General features: G+C 41.7%; 1 protein-coding gene across 1 annotated transcript in view; it reads left to right on the forward strand.

Annotated features, from left to right (window-relative positions):
* The first annotated feature begins 19,859 nt into the window (after positions 1 to 19,859).
* Positions 19,860 to 22,327, forward strand: part of LOC145411409 (uncharacterized) — a 29,028-nt gene continuing 26,560 nt past the window's right edge. The window contains exons 1-2 of the mRNA XM_080281450.1: positions 19,860 to 20,021; positions 20,515 to 20,629. Of these exons, the coding sequence (XP_080137576.1) occupies positions 19,860 to 20,021; positions 20,515 to 20,629 (277 nt within the window). The remainder of the gene's footprint in view (positions 20,022 to 20,514; positions 20,630 to 22,327) is intronic.

Raw genomic sequence — 22,327 nt, forward strand, 5'->3', positions numbered from 1 at the left:
AACAAAAGACCAGGTGTCACCGATGTTATAACTAAAAAAGAAATATGAACAAGAAAAATGCCAAAATCAAGATCCGTTCATTTCGATATTATACCGCACTTCAAAAAAAATGGAGATCAAAGGCAGAGGGAAGGACAGACTGGGGAAGAGAGTTATAGAGGACAGACCGAGGAAGAGAATTAAAGAAAACAGACTGGTGAAGAAAATTACAGAGAACAGACTGGGGAAGAGAGTTATAGAGGGCAGACTGGGGAAAAGAGTTACTGAGAACAGACTGGGGAAAAGTTACAGAAAACAGACTGGGGAAGAGTTATAGAGAAAAGACTTGAGAAAAGTTATAGAGAACAGACTGGGGTAGAGAGTTATAGAAAACAGACTGGGGAAAGAGATATAGAGTTGCCCGGCTGTGTTCGTAAAAGACTAAGAATACCTTTTACCTCTTGCATGATAGAGCTGGAGAGAAAAGGGGTCAGAGTGCATGCCTGTTAGGGTGCAACGTGCCCACTTTAATATTAAGGCAGCGTTCAGAAGTGAAGTGACCAATGGAGAGAGAGAGAGAGAGAGAGAGAGAGAGAGAGAGAGAGAGAGAGAGACGGTGGGGCGTGCATGAGACCAAAGAAAATTCTAATCGATTAAGAGTGTGAAACTGATAATAAAATCAACTAGGTGAGAGGAGGGAAGCGAAATAATTCGGTAAAAGGTAGGAATTTCATACAACAGACTGTCAGGCAGAAGGATAGACTGTCATTTAGGTAGGTAGACAGACAGACAGATGTAAAGGCTATATAATGTGAAATACGAACTGCAGCATGTAACACTAAGTAAATAATAAACCGAGAGTATGGGAAAATATAGAAGGAAGTGCCAGGGAATACGAGGTACGATAAACAAGTCTACGAAAGAAAACGGTAAAGGCAAACTAATGTACCCTGGTCTGCCTCGCTCATGATGCAATTAGGTTGTGTGTGTGTGTGTGTGTGTACTGGACCTAACTGGACCTGAATTTCCCGAATCTGACCTGAAATGACCGGACAAGGCCGAAAAGGTTGTGACTGAACCAGAAGTGGTATTCAATGACCTAAATGGAAATACGAGCAATTTGTCCTGACTGAATACAGTTTGTCTTGAATAGCCACAAATGAACCTGAAATGATGGAACCGGGTGCGCACGACCTAAGTGAAAGCTAAGTGACCTGAATACATCACATTGGAATTAAATGGTCCTGAGCTGACCTTAATGAGCCAAAATTGATCTACATGGACTTAACAGAGCAAAACTGGGCCTTGACTACTTTGACTGGCTCTCAACATGACTGACATGACACGAGACTGTAACAGTGCTTTGTATGAAGAGAGATGAAGTGGCCACTGGACTAACTTATTCCCGATAAGTTCACTTAGGAAACTTATGGGCCACCTCGTTCGTTCTTCTGACTTATACCAACTGAAGCATAACCCGGCACGAAGCAGGTACGCGATCGACGAACACTCCTGTTTATTATATTCTTGCTACCACCAAACGAACGGAACAGCGTCCATCAGTCTATTCAGTAGGACGACGAATTTTCTCTTGCGTACTACCTATTGCAGGATTATTTTTTAAGGGGGGGAGGGGGCTTCGGGATGTGACCGATTGTAGTGAAAAGTTAGAAATAAAATCCACTGCCTCGTTCAGTATGATGACTACTTTTTTTTTTCCCCTTGTTTCTACCAGAGGACTTAATTAGGAGAGACCGATCCCGGTGAAGGAAACAGTAGCACAAACAAACAAATGATACATAAAAAGAATAGATAATCTTTTTCTTCTCATCCTCTGCTTACAACTAATTTCATATTCCTCCCCATCCCTTAAATCTTCACCCTCTCCGCTCCTCCTCTGCACTCCCATCCTTGACATATCGCCTTCCCTTTCCCAGCACTAGATACTGGGGACCTGGCAGTAAATTCGATTGTTGCAAGCCGAATTCCAGGAGGACGACAGAGACAGTAAAAAATTCAACTTATCTCTCAATGACCCCCATTACAGTCGATAGGCATTAATTTTAAGCCTTCCCCTTCTTCCACCATCCCTCTTTCCTCAGTCCCTCCCCATTCTAAACACTTCATTCCTCTTCCAGTCCTCATTTTCATCTCTGTTCCCTTAGTCGCTTCGTTCCCTGTCCTTTCCAGCTTCTCTTCCTTCCTTCTTCCCCTCATCCCTCCTCATCCATGGCCCTTTCTCTCCCCTCCTCCCCACCTAGATTCCTCCTCCTCCTCCTCCTCCTCCTCAGCCAATCTCATCCCCTTCCCTTTCTTACCCCCCTTCCTCACCGTGTTTTTTTTTTTTTTTTTTTTATGGTGTGGTTAGTGGGAAGAGAAGTGCTTTGATCTAGAAGATACAGTTAGTAAAATAGAAAATAGTGTTAAAGTACAGTTGTATGGTGTAGATTATTTGTTAGTGTTAGGGCTAAATTTCTGCCTCCTTCCTCCCTCCCTCTCCTCCTCGTTTATACAACATTCATGCCACAACCCTTTAACTTCTTCCCACCCCACCGTCACCCACCAACCCTCTCCTCCTCCTCCCTCATTTTCCCCACATCCCTTCCCACCTTACACACTCCATCCATTCTCCTTCCACCCAACACCCATCTGCATTCCACCACTCTTTCTCCTTTCGACCTCCAGTCCTCCACCCACCCTCAGTTACTCTATCCTTTTACTTAACTCCCACCGTCCGTCTCCTCATCTTGCCACTCTCCTCCCCCTCCTTCTCCACACCTCTTCCTCTCTGCTGACTTTCTGCCCTTTCCTCCACATTATTCATCTTCCACCTGGCACAATTCCACTTACCACACACCACACTTTCACCCTCTCCATCACCTTCAACCCACCACTCCTTCACGATCTCCCCATTCCCCTTCAACTCACCTTCGCTCAAACTATCTCCTCCTCCTCCTCACCTAATCTTCTTCGCTGACATCACCATCCCTTCCTCAGCATTTTGTCATTCTCCACCCACCACTCCTATATCTCTCCCATGACCCTACCCAACCTTCCCAAACAATCATCATTCACGTGGGGTTACAAGGTTCGGTGGCCCTATTTACCAGTCTATTCTTTTTCATACAGCACACCAACCCTTTCACTAAGACGACGTTTTACTTAAGTTCATCCTTGCTACCTCCATACGAATATATTCAGTTCAGGCATGAGCTCATGCATGCATGCATGTATGCATGTATGTTTGTATGTTACAGCGACGACTTGCATACGCATGACATTGTTTTTTTTTTTTTTTTGATCACTCAAAGGGCCGAGGAACAACACTTTGTGTCACTATGGAAATGATCCGCCATCACCCGGAGGTTTACTCATGGGTATACATGTGGAAAGCTTGTGGAATGAATGAGAAATACGTGCGGAATTTTGTTCTTTCTAGTGTTTGCATTTATGTAAACTAGTAAACATCGACTGAAGTTGTCAGTGAAGATATTAATCAATCCCTCCAGCTGGAAAAATCTCTCCTTGGTTGTACATAATTAACCAGCGAATCTTTCGTTAGCAAGTGCTATGAAAGACGACACCAAAGTTTTGAACAAGTTAACATACACTGGCATGTTATTTATGATTTTACGCAAATAAAAGACGCATAAATATAATAAAAGAGATCACTAATTAAGATAATCGCCTGGTTGTAAGATGAACGGAATAAGTATGACGTTATAGTTCTGTGGGGCTTTAATTAATCGCCCAAACAAAAATGCAGGGGAGCCTCTTAATGCTGTCAGCCCGAGGACGGCATTTCAGTTAATTTCTGCTTCCACCAGACGATGCTTTCCTGTTCAGGGGAAGATATTCTGTAGCAAAGCAGTTAATGAAGGCTGCATCTATCCACTCCAGTCAGAAAACTCTCTCTTATGCTTAATAAAATGGCCTGGTGATAAAAGTATATAACAAAATAAAGAACTATCGTAATGGAGGACTTAAAGCCCACGAGAAATCCAGCCAGATGACTATACCCTTTTCAGTCCTTCCCTCCCTCTTCTACACCCACCCCAGAATCGCCAACCCACCTACCCACCCACCCACACCCACACACCTTCCCTGCTTCCCGATGACCTCACCTTCTCCGCAGATACACACTCACATCACCTCCACACTCATCCAGCTCCCCGTCATCCCTTCCCCTTCCTCATCCTCCACTCACTATCCTTCTCCCCACTTTCGCACCTCTCTTCCCTATCCACATTCTCCCTTTACTCTCCTCCACACACTACCTCCTCCCCTGTGTTTTCTATACTTAACATTCTCTCTCTGTCTACTCTATCACCTCCTCCCTCCCTTTCACACCGTCCCTCCTCTCTACATTTACCCTTTCCTCTCCTCTCTCTCTCTCTCTCTCTCTCTCTCTCTCTCTCTCCCCTGAAGCGGCAAGGTACAGTGCATGCTTAAGTTTGTGTTTGGGTGTTGTCTGATAATGACTTGACAGAGCGAAACACTGACGATGAAAACGTGGATGGTCTTTCTTCCTGTTTTTAGTGGTGAGAGAGAGAGAGAGAGAGAGAGAGAGAGAGAGAGAGAGAGAGAGAGAGAGGTGAATTAATGGCCCTATCACAAGAACATGATCAGAAACAAACCGGTAAGAATAAGGTGCTGGGATCCTTATAATCCAATGAGAATATGGGCCGAAGTTTTCAGTCATGTATTCAGTTCGTTTGATATGACCTCGACAAGATGAAAATTATGATAGCATTTTATATATATATATATATATATATATATATATATATATATATATATATATATATATATGTGTGTGTGTGTGTGTGTGTGTGTGTGTGTGTTATTATGTATGCATAGTGCGTGCACGTATCATGCACTGCAGTAACTGGAAAATAATATAATTCGCAGTCTCCCCTTCCTTGTCTCTCTGAGTCTGACGCAGTCTACCTAAATGTTTATACGATAATAATGTCACAGTGGTCACTATCTCAGCCTAAATCCTCGTTATACATATTCATGGTATTCTCAGAACCGTTTAAGCCCTTGTCGACTGTAGGTGCCCGAGTCTGGGCTATTGTACTCCAAAATATACAAGGGTTGATGACTGATCCCTTCGACCATGGTGGCATTAATGGACACTGCAGCTGTCTCCTGGGGATTCACATTGACAGGAGCATTAGACCCCTACACAACCAAGCACTTTTACAAACTTCAAATAACACAGAACTAAAACACGATTTTTTTTTTTTTTTACTGGATCAGTGAAGGCTTCGAACTACCCACTCCCAAAGCCTCTCTCTCTCTCTCTCTCTCTCTCTCTCTCTCTCTCTCTCTCTCTCTTATCCTGCTGGTGTTTACTTCTTCTCCAGGCGTCACATAAACAACCTATAATAAAATAAACAGGTACATAAATAATTGTACTTATCCATGCTAAGTGTAAACCCTTCTTGTTAACCTTGAAATTCCTTAAGCTTTCCCCCCTCAGTATACCGGATATAATATCAAGCTTCACCCCTTCAGTCCGATGATGCAGTTTTCATTTGAATCAGGCAAACCCGGGACGATTTTGTTAAACTTACGACGGACCTCCAAGCAGTGAATAAAGCAACGCAGGAAATTCCCTCACTCTCCTTAACCATTTGAATCCCATGAGGCATTTTAAGTTTTATTCTAGTTACCTCCAGATGATTTTTATGATTTTTATTCGTCACTGGAAGACTTATTCTTGTCAACAGGTAAATGAAGGCAATATCTCATCTCTCTAGTTCCAAAAGTCTCTCCAAAGCTGAATATAACAGCCTATGTATATCGCCATTACGATAAAAAATAAGTCACTGGATTTAAAGGGTCAACTTAGATCGTCCGGTTGTAGCAAGACATGAAAATTCGTCCCCGGACTAATGGTTAAACTTCCTGCGTCAGCCTGAGGACATCATGTAAATCAAAATCTGTTGCTACTACACGATTTTAATCAGATTAGGGGAGATATCTTGTACTGAAAGGGTTAATGAATACTGCATCTAACCCCTTCACAGCGAACGATTCTCCTAAGCTCAATAAAATCTCCCAGTGTTGGGAGGAAATATATAACCTCTCTCTCTCTCTCTCTCTCTCTCTCTCTCTCTCTCTCTCTCTCTCTCTGTCTTCTCCATCAAACAGATTCACAAGATAAGAAAAACATACCAATAAAAAGCCATATTAAACATTATGACAAAGAACAACAAATATTTTTTCCATCCTGCCCTTCGAGAAATACATAAGTATGGAGAGTCAATAGGAAAATCATGAACACACACACACACACACACACACACACACACACACACACACACACACACGCCACGCATCATCGATTGGGCCGCACAGCCACTAGCCATACGTAGCGGGACCATTTGAACCGTGTGACCTTAAACCATACATTTCCTTCAGTAAGCTCCCTAAAATCTTCCCAAAAATGCAAGGGTACATAAGAGAACATACGTATATACTTTATCCACGGTCGGACTCGTGTCATGGGAGGATAATGAAAGGTAGTGGTCGCGATGTCTGGAACCGTGAGGCCGAGCTATGCATCAGACGGACGACAAGAAAAGCGAAGAGAGAGAGAGAGAGAGAGAGAGAGGAGGGGAAATAAACCGAGCACACAACACTAAATATACCCAACACAATAAACAGACAGAAGTTTAGGGGAAAATCAACGAAACAGGCAACCCTAATTTAAAAAAAAAAAAAAAAATGATGTCTAGGAAATGCCGATAAAACATGCAACAATAAATAAGAAAAAGATAAATGACGTGTAAGGAAGAGCCAATGAAACAGACAACGCCATAATAATAATAATAATAATAATAATAATAATAATATGATGATGATGATGATGATGATGATGATGATGACGACTAGGGAACGGCAGATGAAACAGGCAACGCATTCCGATCGTTGACTGGACTGAACTGGGCGGGGGAAGAGCTATGGCGCTTGTGATTTATGGCGCTCTGTTCTCACTTCCCGCATCCCTGCTTTGTAATACTGACGGATGGAATGTGTGTGTGTGTGTGTGTGTGTGTGTGTGTGTGCTGACTTGCTACTCACCTCCGCACATCGAGTCCTTCACCATTTACCATCACTGACCAACCCCTCCCTCACCACCACTTCTCTCATCCACTAACCCTTATTTATAATCAATCACCACTAAAACCACCAATCACCACACCATCTGCACTTAACTACCTAACCTATCAACTCTTCATCATATCACCATAACCACCAATCCCACACAAACCTCTCATGCAACAACTCTTTAATTCTCAGCCAGTCACTACATCCATCAATCCCTTACCAAAACCACTAAGCTGACTCTAACCTCACACATCTGCCGCTCAACTCCTCACCACAACCATCAAACCCTACACTAACATTCAACCTCCAGCCCTTCATCACAACCTCAAACCAACGCCACATTAAAACTTCACTCACCAACCTCTCATTGCAAGAACCAACCCACAATAACCTCATTTACAGACCTTCAACAACTGTTCCTTCCCTCACATACCCACCACTCACCACAACCTTACCCCCATATATCCAGTACACGGTTAAAATGGGATGGGATTAATATGCTGCAGCATAATTTAAAAGCTGCATATATTACTGTTGGCCCTACCGTGTGACTAGCACCAGCTAAAATTAGCATGCCATCACTTTCATAACTTTTTTTTTACTGAATTAGGCGGAATTACACCTGAGGTTAGAAAGGGAGCAAATTTGTCAGATTACAGAGCACATTAAGTAAGAGAGAGGAGAGCAGGACAACGTAAGGTGTTTAAGGCTATTTTAAGTGAGGCTATTTTTTACACGCACACTACAAGCTGTTATTTTGTCTGGTTACTTTATATGACGGCAACTATGACGAACTAATGCTTTCGGATTTTTACAACGCAGACCGTGAGAAAAAACAAACGGCGGGATAACGTACTGCATATTACAAACAAAATACAAACTACTATTCTTTGTGGCAATTTTAAAATGGAAATGGCTAACTCTTACTGATACTTTTTAGATTTTATCACATTACTGAACTCTTTGAGTAAGAGGGAGAGAAAGGACATCAGAAAAAGTAAAGTATATTATGCTATATAAGTATTATACGCACGTACATATAAAGTAACACTAAAAACAGCTGTTCCCTTTGGCGACTTTAGACAGCTAACACGTATACCGTAAATGCTTCTTGAATTTTACCATACTTCAAGGCATATTAAGTGATGATGAAAACAGCCAAATAACGTACTGCATACTACACACACGACACATACTACTGTAATTTATGGTTAATTTAAACGACGATCAGTAACATTAACTGATACCCTTATGGTTTAATCAGGGGAGGCGGTGGCTGAATCGGTAGAGAGGCGGCCTGCAGTCCTGATGGACCCAGGTTCGAATTCCGGCTGGGGCAGGGAAGAGTTTAAGGATTTGAATTTCATAAAAGCAGACTTTCCTGATCTACCAGATAACCCGCCGACATGTCATAAAAGTACCCCCGCTAATACCAATACACCAGTCCTGTATGAGACAGCCCTAGCATGTATTCAATATGGACGGTGGGTGTTAGCGCCGAAGTGGTGACATGTAGAGAGGTGTATGGTATGTAGGAGGACTACTGGGCCTTGGGAGCAGGCTGTGAAGCCTATGCCCAGAAGTCGGACACATAAAAAAAAAAAAAAGGCTACCTAAGAGACTAAGTAAGCAAGACGACAGGAAAACAGCAACGGGCGTTTTAAGCAACTGTCTAAACAAAAACACACAAGCTACTATTCTTTTGGGATGCAATTTTAAAAGACGACAGCTAATGCTAAGTGATGCTCCAGAATTTTTTCCACATTACAAAGCAGACTAAGTAACGCAGCGGACACCGAGATAACGTAAGGTGTTGAAGGATATCTCTACATCCCTTTAGCTGCAGTGTCTCTGTAGACTGAAGCAAACTGTCTGCCGTAAGTTGAAAAGGATAAAATAAGTTCTCAGTTCTCGACCAAAACATTAATTGTGACACCTTTAACATTTCTGGTTCCGCAGGTTTCTTTTGTGCACAGCAAAATGGACGTTAGCTGAAGCAAAATGCAAGAGTGTGAGTCGCATTCAAACCACGAACATATTGCAAACTAATATTCTTTGTGCCTGTTTTAAACTGCAACAGCTACCACCTACTGATGGTTCTCGTCGACAGTAGTTTTTTTTTTTTTTTTTTACTCCGTCCATAAAAACTGAGAGAATGTGCTGACTGAATGATGTACTCAGATATGCTAAAAAAATATGAGCATGTTTGTAAAGAAGAGGCTAGCCTATCTTTCATACTCTCGTCCTTGACACTGTCGTTTGGTTCTCTCATTTCTAACCCCTTTAGTATGATGACACTTATTTTCTTCCTTCAACCAAACGATTTTATGCAGGTTAACGTAAAACATCTCGTAATGAGGAGTCTGTCTCTCCCCTGCAATTACATTCAGTACTAGCTCTACTACCAACGCTGTCCTGAACTTTTAACTAGCACCTGTAGTAGCAAACCGGCTGTGAATTACCTGCATTGCATTATTATTTTGGCTAACATCATACGAATTTGTTACGCTTAAGCGATGCATTAGATACCACAAAATTAAGACATCCTTGCATGGATTAAAGACTTTCGTGCTTACTTCCTGGTTGTTTATGGTGGTGTTGTGGCCCCAGGCTCATCTGAACGATGAATTCAGTGGAACAGAGGCTGAAGTTGCCCTTCTCCTGCAGTCCACTATCCTCCTTCCGGGGGATAGGGATGGAGGTGGACCGTTTTGATTAACGGGTAGCAGAGACTACCGGTTACATCAGTCCCACCAAGTGAAGGCGTCCCTCTACAGCACCTTTTATTTTTTCAGCTTAGGGCGGCTGTTTATAGTAAAATTATAGTAACTCGTCACAGTCAAGGGGTTAAACTTTCACTCCAGACCTCATCGCCTCCCACTACCAACTACGGTACACAAACTCACTCGCAGCCTCAATTCTCATCTACTTCGATTACTGCCCTATGATCGCCCACCATCTTTGGCTCGTAGCTCCATTAACTTAATTCAGTTACTTCACTTCTCATCCACATGCAGGAGGGGGAACTCGCCGTCCGCTCAATCAGTGTACTGAAACATTAAGGTGACTCTACGCTGAGAGAAAAGCCAAATGGTTTCTCGTAACACAGGGAACGATTTACTACTCTGGGAGATAATCATATAACCAAATGACCCTTGATGAGCTTGTGGATTAAGGCGCTCCGATCGGATAGGGTCCTGAAAAATTTACATATGAGGGATGGTTGGGGCCTATTGTTCACACAATGTCACTCAAGGGCAAGTGAGCTGGTCACCCTTGCTTTAAGTGTCGGGACTGAATAGCCTACCTACGGGTCTCTACGCTCCTGATGGAGAAAAAAAAAAATTGATGGATGGAAAGATGAATTTAGTTAAAACAGGCTTTACCAAACTTCCAAACGGCACAGCGCATATAAAAGCATCCCAGCGAATACTGTTACACCAGCCCAAACATCTATTCAGTATGGACCGTGAGTATTAGCACCGACGTAGTAACTGTTCAAGAGTGTGGCACGTAGGGACTGGTGGACCTTCGGGGGTGAACTATTACGTCTATGTCCAGAGTTGGGGAAAATAACAAATCTATACCATACTACCTAAATATACATTCACTTCTACTCGTACGTTGTTATCCACTCCCTTCAACTCCCAGCTACAATGCACAGTCACACCTGCAACTACAGCTGCAGCTCGAACACTCACGCCATCACCAGCCCTTAGCATATCACTTCATTCACACAGCTAACAAGCCAGCTACACAGTCTCACCCATAAATATCCAGGACTTAACAACGCAGAGGCCTCTAATTCCCAGGGTGCCATGAAGTTAACCTGGTGCTGGTGACTGTCCTTTGGTGTGGGAGGGTATCATCAGCTTTAGGAGTATATATATATATTTTTTTTTAAATAACAGAACGGAGGAAGGAAAAACAAATGGGTAAAAAAAATAATAATATATATGGTCCCATCCATTTCTCCCCATTCCCCCCTCCCCCATATATCCCAGTATAAATTTTGCTGTAATAAGAAACCAAATCCGCCCACTATATGGTGAATTTTAAGCTGGTAAGATCTTTAGTTCCAGGACATATAATCATGCCTTGGTGTAAATGCAAGGCTTCATCCATATCTAACCTACCCCCTACTCATGTGCCAGGACAGCAGCAAAGCTTTTTATAAAAGGGAGAGGCTTGGGAGTAAGCTTTTGACACGATTTACGTAGTGTAATAACTCTCACTGTCCAATTATGAACATGTTACTAATAAGTGCACTCATCCACTCACAAACACTGCCACTCCTACAAATTTTCCACATGCATTTCTCACCTATACTACAAAAGACTTCTACACCTATACCCATGTGTGAGGCACTCGGTAGGGACGGGTTACATCTCCAGTGACAAATAGTAGTGTTCCTTGGCTCATGGATTAATTGCCCTTCAGGACCATAAAACAGGGCTTAAACGTGTACCGGTATTTAAAGGATAATCTCCCATGTCAGGTGTGTGGGGAGCGGGCTGGTACAATACATACATACATACATACACGTGTGTGTGTGTGTGTGTGTGTGTGTGTGTGTGTGTGTGTGTGTGTGTGTGTGTGTGTGTGTGTGTGTGTGTGTGTGTGTGTGTGTGTGTGTGTGTGTGTGTGTACTATAAAACTCCCCGAAAATAAAAAAAGAAGACATGTCAAATCAAGTTAAGAGGTATGACAGGATAATATGACACTGCACATGCTAAGGGGAGACTTGACACTTAGAATCCCATTCCCGGTCCCTCCCTCCTTCCCCACCAGGTTACGCTGCTGTGGTGATTATTTTGCCGTAATAAAAACGTTCACGCACCTACACCGTCATCATTCCAAGCCTATCTGAAGCTTATCACCGATATGACAAAAGGGTTATTCCAGGCTGGGAAAAGCAAGAGGGGTATAGTGGAATCAAAGGATAGAGGAGAGATAGACCAAGATTAAGGCAGGCACGCTAGACACATAACGAGAGAGTGGGGGTTATTGGTGCACATTCCGGGCGACCAGTCTGCCATCATAGACGACGGATACCGTATAATATCAGCTGTTTCTCCCCTAAGTTAGTAGCCTTGGTTTTTGGAGAATACAGTATTTCTATTTCCTGTCGTTTTCATTGGAAGCAATGTTATTATATGCATATTAGCATTAAAACATATTAATATTTTCGGCAAATCACGAAAAGTATTGATGAACTGCGGGATATTATTATTATTATTATTATTTTTTTTTTTTTGGACTGCGTATGCAGGAAGGGAACTGAGTATCCACCAAATTTCACTGAAATCCGTGAAAACCTTTTTGAGATATTTTGTGAACAATCAAACAAACAGAGGTGAATACATACTCCTCCAACGTCGTTGCCGTAGGTAATAAATAAAATGTCACCAGACTAAAGAGCTTAAAACGATAATCGCAAACAGGGAACGCAAGTCCATCCTATGACGGACATTTATCGAACGCGTGTGGTTATTAGAATTCATTAGCCAGCAGCCCACATTACAACGCAGTAGCAACGACAAAGCAAGGACGGACATGCATTAGAAATATCACCAAGATTTTTGGTTCTTCCCTCGCCTTTGCGATTCAAGTATTAACCTTGTGAGAAAAAAAAAAAAAAAAAGTGTTGAGATGGTGTTGCCACGAAGGATCCTGGCCAGTGAGGGTAGACTTGGGGTTGGTGATTGTCAAGGGACGGAGCAGTGTCACTGCACTCTGTAGGTGTCGTCTGTCGTTAGGGTAGCTAGGAAGGGAGGGTTTAGTTAATCGTTGTTAGGAAATTTGTTAGGTTTCAAGTATTTGTGGTTAATATGAAGGTATTTATTCATGTACACATGTAAAGATAATAATACGTTAAAAAATTAACGTGTTGATTTATGGTATTATTATTATTATTATTATTATTATTACTATTATTATCATTATTATTATTATTATTATTATTATTATTACGTCCTACAGTCTAACTGGGTCTAATATATGCTAATGTATAAAAAAAAAAAAAAAACTGGAATTCCTCGCAAGAAATATCTTCCGTGAGGTAACTGTGACATGCTATAAAGAATCGGAAAACTAATGAACTATAGTTGGATCAGGCTAAGGTGGAAGAAAAAGAGATAGAACGGGCATGAAATTGAATCTGCACTTAGTTGGGACAATGTGGAAGAGAATTATACTGGAAGGCATTTGGAATAATGAGAAAAAAATAAGCAGCAAAGTCTGGATTAAGTAAGAGACTATTTTGCGTTAAGGCTGCTGAAAAGGAAATGAATACCTCCAGTCGAGAGAATTTTTACAATAAAATGGAATCGAATGAATGCAGGGGCCATATCTGAATCAAGAATGTTCATAGTTAATGTGATTTTTTAAGAATTAAGGCTAAATAAAGGATAACATAAGCCAGGACCGACTGCGTTTTAGTTTATTACTTGTCTAATCGTTGTTATTTAATTTCATTATGTTGTGGTCGCCCTGAGATATTTCTTGGGATACGGAGTCATTTTTCGCATAAACATGGCTTCGTCACAGTGTGGTATGAATTCGACATATTCCAATGCACGCTGTCAATCGTGTTCATCTGACTAATGGTTGGATGAACACGGTTTCACTGGCCACGTTCTGGACATTCCGTTATCCAATGCCAGACATGATACAAACGACAAGGAGCACTCAGAATGCAACACCCGCGACCCATAAACGGTCTACTGTAATGCTCGAATCTTTGATCTTGGTCTGTGACCTTGTACTTCGACCCACTGTTCTCAAAAACGAGTTTTCATCTTCGCCTGACCCTCAGCCCTTCCAAGTTTGGCCCAAACCGGAAGAAGAGTGTTTAAGCTGACTTTGCTCTGTGACCTGACCATTAACCTACTGTTGTCAATACATTCACTTCATCCTTTGTTGACCTTCAGGTCTGGTCGAAATCCTGTAAAACCGTAAAGGGTCAACCTTGGCCTTGTTCTGTGACCTTTATCATTAACCAAGTGTTTGCGAAATCGAATAACTTCATTCTTTCCTGACTCTCAACCCTCGCGCGTGATCTAAATCGAATGGAAATTGAGATGACCTTGTCCTGCGACCTTGACCCTTGACCTTTTCTCGCCCCAAACTGATCACTTGTTCTGATTGACCTCAGTCATTATTTAACATCTGGTGCAATTCCATCCATTATACTGCTATCAGACAAACAGACAGACACAGACAGGACAGATAAACAAACCAAGACAAACTCAGAACATCCTCTTGCTACTCGTGCAGGTGTCATGAGAAATGGAATGCCTTGAACACGACCCAATATAACAGGGTACTTTCCTTCCAACTTTTCCCGAGCCTACACGACTGTATAATTTGCATCAGAATATATCCGATTCAGACATCAGTATGACAAAGCCGCAATTCCCGGGACACGTCGTCATATCTCACATCAACAAATAGCGGTGTGTGGTGCGGCGAGGGAATGTGGCTCCTGCGTGAGTGTGTAGGGGCCCCAGAGCCACTTAGGATGTGGCAAGTGGTGCAAAGCTATGTAGTCAAGATGGTAACTGTGCCGGGTCACGTCATCCTGGCACTGGCGATAGAGGACTGCTGATGGTGTTCGCTGCGGCCATGCGATCCTGTGGTCACACTCGGATATTTATGGGCGCGGCAATGACAGAGGCGCCAGTGCTTGTTACAACGGCTCGTTCTGTACGTGAAGTGATAAAGAACCGTTTGGTCGTGGGCTTAGGAGAATTCATATAATTTCCTCAACGGTTTATTTTAAGCATTATACCTTAACCTTCGGGGACTAATGATATATTTTACGTTGTTAAATTCCATACAATTATCCTCGCCACTGGGAGACCATCCGAAGTTTGAGAGATAAGAAACTACCTATAAACCTCGGGGAATCACTCCGTTGCCTTACAGTACTCTGCCTAACGCCAGATGATTTTACCTGCCACTGAGAAACCTCCCACGGTATGAAACGGCTATTATCCTCTTGTACGCGACAGATGTAAACTATGGGTGTTGGGGACAAAATAATATTCAAGGGCAAAATAAGATAACATGCACAAAAATCACTACGGAACAAGGGCCATGAATTCTCCTGTGCCAACAAGAATAAGGTTCTAATAATAAACTAAAAGGCAGAAGGCAATCTGTGGCGGAGGACAAAGAAGAATAGGAACATCAACAACGACAAAGGCGTGACCCACATAGGACGTAAGGCAGTACCGGGGAGTCAGGGGAGGAAACTACTGACCTAGATTGGCCATGATTAACCTGCTGCGCTACTGGCTATATTGTGTAGCTAATGTGCAGGTTTATCAGAGGCTTAACTTTAATTCCTGGCAGAGTTTTTATCTACATTAGAGTTCCCGCCATCTTTTTATTTATGGACGGATAACGGAACTATAACCATAATTCCCTTCAGCCCGAGAACGTCGCTTGCACTTATTTTGCTGTAACCGGACGTTTCTAGTCAATTTAGGGAGATTTTTCGAACAAGAGTGGTAAGTTACAGCTTTCATTAACCCTTTCACTACCAGGTTTCTCTTCAAAGGTACTTGAAATAGGCAAGAGAAAATTAGTAGAGAATACACCAAGGAGGCAACCTTTGCAAGAAAAATGGATATTTCCCAAAATCTGTATCTATAAACAGATTCACCTTCTAGGATAAATACAAGATCCATTTCATTTGTTCATGTACAATAGTCCAGAGGGCATGCAGGAACAGAACTCGCCTCATATCGCAACAGTATCCGAATCCTAATAGAACACGTGCCTTTGTTGGGATGGTTGCTTTAAGATCTGACAGTTTTCTCTTCATGTTTTGACACTTCATTCAGGAACTATAAGATAATTTTAAAACACTTAAATCGAAAACCTGACAAAAGCGTCATGAGATACAAGGTTTGGACACATGCACAGTAACCTTCAGGCGAATCAGACCAGAAATAAAGTCGTGAAGCCGTTAAAGCAAGCACTGGGAAGGAGAACACCAACACCAAGATGTGGAAAGAAGAACACCAACACCAAGATGTGTAAAGAAGGAGATCACACCATTACCAAGATGAAACAGAGAAAACAATTACCGTTAAAGAAATGTAACTAAAGGGGTTAGTATCGCAATCACCATTCCCGTCCTGCGATTATTTACTGTTGCGTGTTTTTATGTCGTTATTGCGCTGCTGCAGAGATTATCGTATTATATTTTGGAGGGAGGGTATTTGTGTCCCCCTTTATAAGCTTCTCAATGCAATTCTGTCCATTATCATTTGCGTTAGGGTGAATCTTTAACCCCCAGTCATCGTGAGGCTTCCCAGTACCGGGGGAAATCGTCTCATGTTATAGAGTAAAATAGGTAAGTCATTCCCCTAAGTTTAGCTCATTCAATCCGCTGACGTAATCATTTATTTAATTATTTATTTACTTATTTGTCCATTATTTATTTATTTATTCATTTCTTTATTTCTTGCTGCCTTCAACCGATTTTATTCAGCTCTGGGTACGCTACTTAGTAAGAAGGGGTGAAAGAAGACCATATTTAACGTCAACAGTTAGAAAAGTCTCGTCAGAAAAGAATATAATTAGATTGCAAAATTAAAATTAAAATACAACAGATCACCGGAGTTAAGGGCTTAAAGGTTCAATTCTTCCCTGAACATTTCCTACTATGTCCGTACCAAAGACACGAGTTAATAATACTAGCCTGACTACTGGACAGCTTTGGGTGGATTTTTCATTTTGTACAAGCAGGGGCGCAAACTCTCTCTCTCTCTCTCTCTCTCTCTCTCTCTCAACGTTCACCCTTCTTCTCCCCCCCCCTCGTTTTTTCTTCACTTCATCTCCGCCACGTCCCCCCATCTTTTCGTATCACCTCACTTGTCCTTCGCAATATAAAACACAATTCTTTTCTGGTCATTCATACCTGAAGTAATACAAGTCAATATGAAACCTTTGTATCCTCACGCTATATATATATATATATATATATATATATATATATATATATATATATATATATATATATATATATATATATATATATATATGTCGTATATGATCAGCTTGAACATAAGTTAGTGAACCCCAACAGTCAGCCTCATAATTATGTTCTCCTAGGTAAGAATGCAAGAAACCCAAACTTATCGTTCCACGGTCTTACATTTTCACAGTGTCTGATAACGTAGTCAGGCCTCCATTTCTGATAATAAAATGACAGAGTAAAAGAGAAAGTAGCCAATTTCAATACCGGTATGTTTCCTTAGTTATGCAAAAGAAATTAGCTGACCTTGCTCAATTTTCTCATGAAGCAAACCTAGAGTAATCCAGTACAAATTTATCCTTTGAATCAAATGACAATTGATCCTTGCTGTTTCCGGACGATTTCATTAAACTTACGAAGGATCTGCATTAGTGAAGGGATTAGTGAAAGCCACGTCTAACGCCTCCAGTTTGAAGAGTCTCTCATAAGCTGAATCAAATCGTGCGGTAGCAGTAACAGTATTACACAAAAGACGTCTTGAAGTGGCTAACAGTCTGCCTTCATCGTATCTCAAGGCAGTTTGGAAAGTGTGAGCCAGTAAAAAAATACTGAAATTCTTGTACTTTGTTTTTCTGTGCTGCCTCCACACATTTGCGCAATACACCAGGAGACATGTCACACAATCCAGCGATGTGTCCGACCGGAAAGAAATAGTTACTGGTATGCACTCTCACACGGGGCGGTAGAAGAAACTGCGCAGTAGTTGACAATACCTTACACACACACACACACACCTTAACCTACCGTCTCCTGTTACACAGATAGTTTTCAGCACTATACTTTCTCCATCAAAGATAACAGATGTACTAAGTTTGACATTTTTTTTTTTTTTAGTACAAACAGCTACGTATACAGATCTAACCTACCGTACGGTAACTACTCACCATCCTCCGTTATCCCTAGCAACTTCTCAAGATGTACTAAACAAAGTAGCCAGTCTCGGAAACGGAACACAGTGCCTGACCACTTGAAAACAATGCATACAATGAAAACAATGCATTCTTTTGTTGACTCAGGCAGGTATGCAGTATAAATAAACACTACCACTCACCTTCTAATGTTTTCCAAGTTATTTCCCAAGACGGACCAACGCAGCCACAAAAACGCTGCACAAAATCCGACTAGATGAAAACATAATGCTTTCGTTTGTTTATCTAATCATGTATGCAGAAAAATTAAACATACAGGCCTTTTCTTACGTCTCTGTCAGGTACCGACGCAAAACGAAAGCAAATATTTAACCAGGTTCGGGAACACAACATCGTAACCGACTGGAACAAAAGACCGATGCACATTCTTACAATTTCATTGTCAGCGAAAACAATACAACTACACAACCCATTATATTACTTTATCTCATACAACTAATTATATACGTGAGACTCTTGTTTTATCCCCGACGGCTATCGTAATACAGTATATGATATTCAACTGTAGTTCTTTCACGCTACCCTGGTCTAAATTTGCGCACTTTTGTGGTTCATTTCACAGGGTTCAGTGGCAGAAGAAGACAGTGCTATGGCTCAATTTCCATTCCATAGCATTTCTTCGTGACTAGCATCATATTCTATTGTTAATCTATTGTTACAGAACAGCATTCAAGATGAGAGATGGCAGTTTTAGGCTAAGTTAGAGTTCCTGTTGTTGTTTTCTGGCCAGGCAAACCCATCAACCGCGGGCAAGTAACCGCCCCTGCAGGGCCATCCCGTGCAGTGAACCGATGTTCGTTTACGGCTGACAGAACCTCGCCACTGCAAGACGTCCGGAAGAGTAAGGCGGTTTCGTTCCTGGGTGGACACCGCATTTGCATCTCTCCACCCAGTTAACAGGGGCACCTTAGCAGGCTCCACTTCCCCCAGAATTTGGTTATATGGTTACCACCCAGCGTGTAAATGGTTTCCTGGGTTACAGGAAACTATTAGTCTTGCCACGCACTGTAGAGCCACCTGTGGAAAGTGCAATAAAAAGTGACAAGACGGAAATCGGGCATAAAGAAGGGAGGAGGGCAGACACAATGACAGAATGAGAAAATTGAAGGATGAATTAGGCAGTACTACATCAAGTGAGTGGATGATGGTCGCCACCACTACCACCTCCTAGTCTTAGTAAAAAGAGTATAGCAACCAATCTTAACGTTTTCTCAGGCGTCTCTGCAGCCAAAGTATCTGAAACCCGGCAGTGTTTAACCAGCTGAAACAATAAATGCATTTATAGTCTGGCAGTGTGTCCAGGCATCTCGAAATGAACGGATCTTGAATTTTGGCTCTCTGTTATCTTGATTTTTTTTTTTTTTTTTTTTCGGGAACAGAGTTGCGGGCTTTTGGCCTTTGGTTCCTTCTCCCTTGCATGAAAAAAAAAAAAGTATGACAGAAATATAACTAAACACTCCACTTTGCCATATTCTCCTTATTCTCCCTCGTACCTTCTTAGTGAGGACTAGAGTAACCCATTATTCAAAAAAAAAAAAAAAAAAGTATCTGCCGAAGAAAACATGATGCAGTTTGTCTTTTACTCGTGAAGGAAACAACAATAACAGCGACAACAACAGCAAAAACAACAACAAAAACAATAATAATAATAATAATAATAATAAACAATTATAATAACAACAACAATAACAACAAATCTAACCACCCACCTTCTCATGCTCCCCCATAGATACCACGGTAAGACGAAGCCAAGTAACCAGCCTCGGGACCCCAAGGAGATGTCGGACTGGAAAAAATCGTTCATCGAGGCGGAGCAGGAGAAGGGTGAGGTGCAGGGGCCAGAGCCAGTGCGCCTGCGGGTGGGTCTGTACGTCACGGTGTGCCTCTTCATCACTGGCACCATCCTCGTCATCTCAGCCGGCATTGGCATCTTTCTGCTGGTGAGAGAGCAATGAGGGTCTCTTCTGTGACTGAAATTATATACCGGTATGCAAAATTGGGGGTTGCTTCCATTTCTGGGGTTCATTCTGGGAGGGTTCTGCTCAGTGACTGGAATCCTCCCATATCTTTACCACATGCTTTACTGACGCTTAGTATTACGATGATCATAATGTCCAATAATGGGAATACCGTTAACTCTACAACACACTCTCAGCATGGATTATCAAAAAGAACGATCTGGTTATTCAGGATACCTCCAAATATGTACATAACTTTAACACTAATTCATTACACTTTGCAAACGAACATAGAAGTACCAATTAAATCAACAGCTAAAGAAAAAAAAGTGATAGTTAATGTACTCAGCACAGATATAATTTCACATAAAAAAAAGCATATTAATTCTCTCTCTCTCTCTCTCTCTCTCTCTCTCTCTCTCTCTCTCTCTCTCTCTCTCTCTCTCTCTCTCTCTCTCTCTCTCTCTCTCATCAGAAGGGTGGGTGGATGGTGGTGGGTGCGGGCGGGTGTGTGGGTGTGGAAGTCATCATCGCCGGCAGTGTGGTCACGTGGATGTCTCGTGGTCTGGCCAACACAGCCATAGTGCAAGGTAAGAAATGAAGAGAAAATAATTGGGGAGACAGTGGTCAAGTGGTCTGGGAAGTCCACCACTGCCTGAAGGGACGCGAGTTCAATACCAGGTTACGGCAGGGACAGTCTAAATATTCGGATTTTGTTAAACTAACTTTTATTATCTTTCCCTAGATTCACTGAAATGTCATAAAAACACCACTGCTAATACTATCACTTAGTCTAGAATGAGACAGCCCTGACCTATACTCAACATGGACGGTAAGATTTAACGCCAAAATGGTAAAAGTGTGTGGCTAAGGCGGCTGCTGGGTCATAGGGACCAGATTATCAAGAGTGTATGTCCAGAGTCGGACACACATAATCAATACTGATAAATAAATAAAAATACAATATAGCATATATGGTGAAATTCGCAGGTAAGGAAATAATACAGCGCAATATAGAAAATACAAATAACAACAGTGCATGGCAAGTGGTGGATAGGGAAATAATAGTGTAAGATATAGTAGGGCTGAGGCATACCCATAAATCAAATGACTTGTAACGAAATGATAATGCATAATACAGAAACAGATGATAACGAATGATGATGTATAAGACAGAGTTGTTGATAACGAAATAATGTTTAAGGTAAAAAAATAAGGTTGGTAAAAATAAAAGTGATACAGTGGTTCATAACGAAATAATAAGAAACGCATAACAAAGAATGCATAGGATATGGGCCGAAGAAGAAGTGACTGTTAACGACCAGATTGCAACACAAGGTGGAGATTGACAACGAGATACGGTACCAGTGTTCTAAGTTCGCTGTAGTCATCTGACAACGAGATGTTAGTCCCTTCACTACAAGAGGCATCACCAAACCGGAATAAATATGTTTGGCGGTAGCAGGTATGAGGAAAAGGCGTCGTTGTGCTGAATGGCTTAATTGATCCCACAAAAACACAAATGGCCACATCATACGAGAAACAGGTATTACTAGTCGTGATTGCACAGTCAGGGGTGAAACTTCGAATAATATTTCACCTCTTCTGCCTCATACCTTCTACTGCTGGCTAATATTCCTAAGCTAAGAAGGAGTTTGGCGTGTTTCCCTATCCATACATAAAGCTTTTCTCTAATATGACACGTCAGAGAGGAAAGTGACGGGCATGTACAAAGTGTGAAGTATAGACGCATGCAGTGGAAGAAAACTTTTGCCCCCCACCGTACCATGTCATTAACTCTGGCTGCCCTCCCTCACAGCCAGTCTAATAAGTACTGGTAACTGTATGCCTTCCCGCTCCCTGCAATTAATGTCTCGTTCATATTGTTTGACGACCGTTACAGTATTATTTGCATGCCATAAGGAAGGTCCCCATTGTTTAAAGGTCTGCCACTGTCAATATTATCGTGGCGGCAATGTGTTCTTTACTTTAAATCTCTACTAAAGGAAGGAAGAGGTTATGTATATTCACTTCAGGTTGTCTGTTTACTTGTCTGCAAGATGTTTTTAAATATTACGTCCGGAATGACAAAAACATCTGGTAACTTTCTTTTTCTTTTTTAGTTTTTTTCTGCCACTATTAATTCACCCCATCCTTATATAGGAAATGAAGAATATGATGATTATGATAAATATTCACTTACTGCATGATAACCTTGGTGATGATGACTTCACCCCCAATGCACACACACACACACACACACACACACACACGTACACCGAAAAAAA

The sequence above is a fragment of the Coenobita brevimanus genome, chromosome 89, assembly GCF_032717465.1.
Source record: "Coenobita brevimanus isolate Jiangsu-jjx chromosome 89, ASM3271746v2, whole genome shotgun sequence".
In the NCBI taxonomy this organism is placed as follows: domain Eukaryota; kingdom Metazoa; phylum Arthropoda; class Malacostraca; order Decapoda; family Coenobitidae; genus Coenobita; species Coenobita brevimanus.